Source organism: Suillus subaureus (genome assembly GCF_016647635.1).
Source record: "Suillus subaureus strain MN1 chromosome Unknown BJ212scaffold_79, whole genome shotgun sequence".
In the NCBI taxonomy this organism is placed as follows: domain Eukaryota; kingdom Fungi; phylum Basidiomycota; class Agaricomycetes; order Boletales; family Suillaceae; genus Suillus; species Suillus subaureus.
The window spans coordinates 29806-35774 of record NW_024538635.1 but is presented as its reverse complement, the minus strand read 5'-3'; the positions used below and the strand labels follow the sequence as shown (position 1 = coordinate 35774).

General features: G+C 42.4%; 6 protein-coding genes across 6 annotated transcripts; all 6 read right to left on the bottom strand.

The window, feature by feature from the left end:
* Positions 1 to 727: 727 nt before the first annotated feature.
* BJ212DRAFT_1285897 (uncharacterized protein) lies at positions 728 to 1201 on the bottom strand (the record flags this gene model as incomplete). The annotated part of the gene is made up of 2 exons (XM_041331914.1): positions 728 to 975; positions 1030 to 1201. The coding sequence occupies 2 exons, from the start codon at positions 1199 to 1201 to the stop codon at positions 728 to 730; spliced, it is 420 nt and encodes a 139-aa protein (XP_041186262.1).
* Positions 1202 to 1270: 69 nt separating this feature from the next.
* Positions 1271 to 2011, bottom strand: BJ212DRAFT_1285875 (uncharacterized protein; the record flags this gene model as incomplete). The annotated part of the gene is made up of 3 exons (XM_041331913.1): positions 1271 to 1696; positions 1748 to 1905; positions 1966 to 2011. Coding segments are annotated over 3 exons (630 nt in total), but the record flags the coding sequence as incomplete, so codon positions are not given.
* Positions 2012 to 2197: 186 nt separating this feature from the next.
* Positions 2198 to 2557, bottom strand: BJ212DRAFT_1228316 (uncharacterized protein; the record flags this gene model as incomplete). Its single annotated transcript, XM_041329470.1, has 1 exon — positions 2198 to 2557. A coding segment is annotated over one exon (360 nt), but the record flags the coding sequence as incomplete, so codon positions are not given.
* Positions 2558 to 2595: 38 nt separating this feature from the next.
* BJ212DRAFT_1449992 (uncharacterized protein) lies at positions 2596 to 4023 on the bottom strand (the record flags this gene model as incomplete). The annotated part of the gene is made up of 6 exons (XM_041338783.1): positions 2596 to 2799; positions 2852 to 2891; positions 2912 to 3013; positions 3459 to 3631; positions 3697 to 3931; positions 4001 to 4023. The coding sequence occupies 6 exons, from the start codon at positions 4021 to 4023 to the stop codon at positions 2596 to 2598; spliced, it is 777 nt and encodes a 258-aa protein (XP_041186259.1).
* A 30-nt stretch (positions 4024 to 4053) lies between these two features.
* Positions 4054 to 4230, bottom strand: BJ212DRAFT_1220228 (uncharacterized protein; the record flags this gene model as incomplete). The annotated part of the gene is made up of 1 exon (XM_041329368.1): positions 4054 to 4230. A coding segment is annotated over one exon (177 nt), but the record flags the coding sequence as incomplete, so codon positions are not given.
* Positions 4231 to 5720: 1490 nt separating this feature from the next.
* BJ212DRAFT_1220817 (uncharacterized protein) lies at positions 5721 to 5969 on the bottom strand (the record flags this gene model as incomplete). The annotated part of the gene is made up of 1 exon (XM_041329377.1): positions 5721 to 5969. A coding segment is annotated over one exon (249 nt), but the record flags the coding sequence as incomplete, so codon positions are not given.

Here is a 5969-nt window from a genome sequence, read left to right as displayed (position 1 = left end):
TACATGCTGGCTGGTGTACAATGTAACAATTTCTTGTGTCTTGTATGTAGGATGACTGCTGGCTGAGGTATAATATGCCACTCTCTGACATGTAGGATGAGTGCCAGCCAGTGTATAATATAACCATCTCTTTTATCTTGTATGTAGGATGACTGCTGGCCAAGGTATCATGTGACAATCTCTTTTATCTACTCTGTTTGTATCATATTGATTGAGTGTAGCCATAGGATCAAGCTGGTTTGTATATGTAGGATATATCTACTACAGTCTGATTTCACTAGTAAACCAGCCATCCTTTATCTACACATGTAGGAGCCAGGCTGGCCAGTCTGTAGTTCTTAAATCAATACTGACCAGTGAGGCCTTATAGTGGGTAAAGGCATGGCCAGCCAGTACAGTATTATTTCATCAGTAAACCAGCAAGCCTGTATCTACATGTGTAGGAGCCAGGCTGGCCAGTCTGTAGTTCTTACATTAGACCTGGCTGGTGAGGCTCTGCAGTAGGTAGAGCCATGGCTGGCCAGCCTATATCTACATGTGTAGGAGCCTGGCTGGCCAGTCCAGTCATTATGCACCCCCATATGTAAATCTTGGGCTGGCCCCTTGTCAGTTCCTTTGCAAGTCTTATCCTGGCCAGATGAGGCCTACAGTACATAGCATTAAGCTGGCCAAAGCTCTATCACCATATCTCATTCAGTGTAATTTGCAGAAGTGTTGATATAGCATATCAAGGTACAAATCCACACCCATTGAAAGTCTTCTCAGCATCCTGAGAAAACCTTCCCCACATCAAGACCTGTTGATAAGCATAGGCTTGATGACCTGGTCTAGTTGCTTGCTGCCACCTTCTGTTCCACTCTTTCTGGTGATACTTGAACCAGTTGATGGTCCAACCCATTTCATGTCTTACCTGACTCAATTCTTTTTCCCATCTACTCCATCTAGCCTTTGCCTTCAACCAGTTGACTCTGTAGACTAAATCAGAGTGAGTTGAAATGACATGTACTTGAGATGAAATTTTCTTCTTACATTCATCCATCCAAGCATCTTCTTGACCTTTGTTGGCATTATTCACCCTCCAAAACCAAGCCAGTCTGTCTGACCCTTGTCCAAATATATTTTCTTCTGTCACCTCCTTGTCTATACTGAGTTCAGAGGGCAATATTTCTTGATAAATACTGCCCAAGGTAGCTTCTTCCATGCCTAGATGTTCCATTGCTGACCTTGCCCTCTGATAGCTTCTTACATATTTGTCAATTTTGAGCTGACATCAACGAGCTTCTTGCTTTGACCTGGTGCCAGCCCATGTAGAATCTGCACTCTGAAAATACTGATGATAAATAAGGGCCATGCAGAGGTTTTCCAGACAGTCATTGGCTTGGCCTTTTCGAAGCTCCAACTCTTCAGCTTGGAGGGGGCCCAGCCCAAGAGTCAATCCATTGTGTGGAGACACTGAAGATGGCATCCAGATACCCATCTCTTCTGTGAGGATTTCTTCATCTATATCCTCTGAGATCTCTTCATCTGAAACATCCACCCACTCATTACCATCATTATCCATATGACAGAATCTAGGATCATCAGAATGCACTGTTCCAATATCAAGATCCATGCCAGCAGTCATAGCATCAGCTGTTTCATGAAATTTGGCAATCCTAGCCGCCAATCTCTGCCATTTTTCTTCTATAGAAGTTTCCTGAGCAGAAGTTGCTGTATATCTGCTCTTAATGCATCCCTAAAATAGCACTTCATCAAGCCATTCTGCCATTCCAATCATCCAATCAATTACATACTGTAAATCCTCCAGATTGATACCAGTGATGAGCCAAGATACCATTCCTGGATGTCTGGTGTCATCATTCTCAGACTCAGTTAATTTGAGCCAAATCTCTGCCATAGTTGGGGCTGAACTCAGTTCTAGATTAGATGTCTTACAATTCTCAGACCCAGATGAAGCTCACTTACCTTTGTTAATCTGCAACTGGTAGATGTCAAGATATTCCCCATGTTCTTCCACAGCCTGTTTCTATTCAACTTCCCATATCAAAATCTTCTCAGGATTCAGAGACTGGGTCAATTCATCAAAAGGAGACTTTGTCTTATTAACGCCTTTGAGAGCACGTTTATACTTCGTCAAGAGAGTCTTTGCTAGAATTTTGAACATCAAGCATGGTTTTTGATATACATAATCATAATTGAACCACTTACTTATTCCAACTAATTTTTTCCAGTTTGAGTTTCTCATATGATCATCAAGAACTTCTTGACGATGAGCATGACTCATTGACCGAGCAGTTGGGGAGATCTTATTGAATGGTGCCCATAGGGTCTCCAAAATCTCCCCATCAACATGTCCAGCCCCTTGAACAAAGTTGAGGCTGTACCTTGCAAAGCAAGCTAATTTGTGAGTGCTCAAATGGAATTTTCCAACCACTGGGATGATTTGCATATTTTCTGGTATGGATAAGCCTCGGCTCTCTGCAACTCTTTGTAAAAAATTAATACTCCACTGGCACCCCATATCATAAATAATGAGAGAGGAGTCTATACCAGCCAAATGATAATTCAAAGCATTGCATATTGAATAGTCAATGTTCATGTGTCTAAACATCTTATGAGCTTGCTTAACATCCTTTTAGGAGGATGCACAGACCTTTCACCCTTCTGAAAATCAACTATGCTGTGTGGAACAAAACATCTGTGCCATGCACAAGCAGTTGCTCCCACCCCTGTCGCACAAAGATTACTCCTGTTGATATTGGTGGTATTGATCACCTGGTGATTGCTACAAGAAGAATGCTATATAGGCTGTCAAGCAATGTCATAATGCCCTTGCTACAAGCCAACTCACCTCCTTACTTTCTACAGCCAATGAGAGATGGCCTGATATTCTCTATCTTTCACCATATACCCAAGACCATCTGAAAGACTGATATCTAACTGCAGCATTTTCATAGTCATATGTTGAGTGGTAAAGTTTCCATCCACAACATATCTTTGTGAAATGAGCCAACTGTGTAAAGAATAAGTATAAGTTCAAGGAATGAGGTCAAATAAATAGAAGGTATGGCTAGCCAAGGCTTGTGTACTTGGCAAGCTAATGCAAGCAACAAAGTAGTCAAAGTGACTCTAGCCAGCTCATCTCTACACCAGCTCTATACAGCATTGACCAACAATGTATTTTCTGAGTTTAGCTGGCCAGCACAGTTCTGCATGCTGTCTATACAGTCCTGGCCAGCCAAATACAATATCAGAGTTTGGCCGGCCGGCCCAGGTCTACAGCCTGTCTATACAGTACTGGCCAGCTTTGTCAGAAACTAAGCCAGCAAGGCTAGAGTTTGTGTACAATGTGTATCACACAGCTGGCCAGTCAGTATAACATTCTTGAATGTTAAGTAGAAGAGAAAGCCAGCCCTCCTTACAATCCAAACCAACAACAGATGACTTTCCTTTCATACTTGTCTTGCCAGTTATCAGGTATGTTGATGCCAGGCTGAGGACATGAAGGGCAAAACCAAGCCAGATCATCCTTGCCAGGTTTCTCTTGAGTATCATGGCCAAATCCAAAGCATTTTTGGCTCATCAAGTCTCTCCATAGACGTGACACCCTCATGAGTTCCTGATATTGATTCTAGCCAGCAAAGATATTTGATATGGTCAGTCCAACTGTTGAGAAGAATAACTATATCCTCTCACAGGAACAGTATCTGGGAATGAGTGATTGGTCATCCACCAAATTTTCTCAAAGAAGCTTGATGCTGAAGTCTTGCACTCCAGCACATCAATTAGAAAATGATCTAAGACTTCAAATGTGAAGGCAGTCCAGGGTTGAGTGATGCTTGCAGGAAATAACCTGGCCTTCAGCAACTGCAAATGCTGCCGATGTTGAGACCCAGGACAACCACACCAAACAATGTTGTGCAAAAACACTCTAGTTGAATGTATGATGGTCAAGGTGGATGTTGTAGTTGAACTGGAAAATGTCTCCATCAGCACAGACCCAGCCTCTGTATCCACTAGCATATCCTCCCATGCCTGTGGGTCTTCAGAAAATGGACATGGTTGCCTCCCATGGCCCATATACCAGACAAAACCCAATTCTTCAAGCAACTTGTCTTCAAAGCAATTTCTGGTCCACTCTTGAACCTTGTGAAAGGGCAAATGCTGGTGGGTTTTGACAATGCAAGGATGACACAATGTCTGATCCCCACTGCAGGTCAAACAATGGAATTTCCCTTCACCGATCTGACAAGACTGGCACTCCAAGATGTCAGAGGGCTTCTCTTAGTCGAGGAGGATATTGAGGTATGAGTCTCGGAAAGGCAGATATTGTTGGATAAAGTCATTCTGAGTCTAGTTCAATTGATCTCAATTGAGTATAGAATTAAATTGCCATGCATCAATCCATTCACCTTAGTTTTTCTTGGTTGGTTCTCTGTATATGAAATAAAGTCACTGAAGACTTCTCTATCAAATTCCTCCTGAATGCTTGACAACCATTGAGTTTCCTCTCTGACCTGTTTACGAGGGCTAGAGGAAGGAGATGGTATTGGGGCAGTGTTGTAGAGGGCATCAGCACACAATTCCACCCAGGTCATCTTTCTTTTCTTGCCAATGACTTGTTTGTGAGACACATAGGCAATGTCTAGGTCCTTGCCTTTGGATAATTGACCTCTTCCTTTGAAGGAAAATGTAGCTGCCTTGAGTTGATTTTTTTTGGGAGAGACACACTGTTACTAAGGCAAAAGAGGATATCCTTAATGTTTTAATTGTAATAGACAAAATCATTCATAGAAATCACTCAACTACTACCTCATTAGATCTAGTACCTATACTCAAACACTAGTATTATCCCCTTTACCCCCCCCTCCTAGAATATCCACTCCCTTACTGCTATCTCACCTTACCCCCTTGCCTGTTAAGGTCATGTGCTCAAGGGGGTTGGATCACAAGGGCTTGGCCTCAGCTCGTATGCTGTGCCCCTTTCCCAAGTATGTGCCCTTAATTTCTGGGGGCTAGAGCAGTCATCCAGAATTTCTGGGATTTGACTAGGATGGACAATGGACGTCTGGATCTGAAATGTGAGATAAATCTGATGGATGTCCAGATGTTACCTGGGCAAGCGGATAAGACTAATCTGGATGAAGTCTGGACTAGAAACTAACAGAGGATAGACTATCTTAAGGTAGAGTCGGGAATGTAGTCTAGGATGCAATCCTAAGACTTGGAATATGACAAGAGACTTATCTTGAGTCCAGAGGACACAGGAATGAGCAGGAACTAAGATGATATTCGAACTGGAGTGTTTCTGAGAGTTACAGGAGGTTTATATACTGTAGGTATCATATAGGAATCAATCAGCAAACATAAAGGCTATGTATGAAGCATATGCAAAGTCTATTAGTAAGTAGGACAGATCACAAATAATGAACACTGGAAATGAAATGTATGTAACGGATTAATAATCAGGAGGGAAACATGGTTAACTGGAGTCTGGAGACAGGGGAAGTCTAAATGGGGTTGGGTGCTGATATAGGGTTTGGATTCTGGAAGGAAGATAAAGATAGATCAGATCATTTGAGATCTGGAGAAGCAGATTTAGAGTTGAGAGTCCAGAATGGCATATGACATTGCCCCACTATCTTTAAAAAAAAAGCTTGTGTTGGAAAGGCTGGTCTTGATACTTCAACTCTGGAGTGTATTTTATCCTTCATAAAATGGGCAATAACAAGCCTTTCTCCTTCACCCCAGGGACCAATAGAGTGTTGTAGAACCTTCCCTGAAATAAAGGTCATTGTCCTAGGGTAATAATCCAGCTCCGCCCCTATGTTGGCTAACACTAACTTAGCCTTATGGCCACTACCCAAACTGATCAGAAGATCAAAGAGGGAAGGCACACCACCAATGTCCCTATGTGATAAAGTTGTACGGTTTGCAATTATGTCTAATCCTGAGAAGATTGAGGGCCA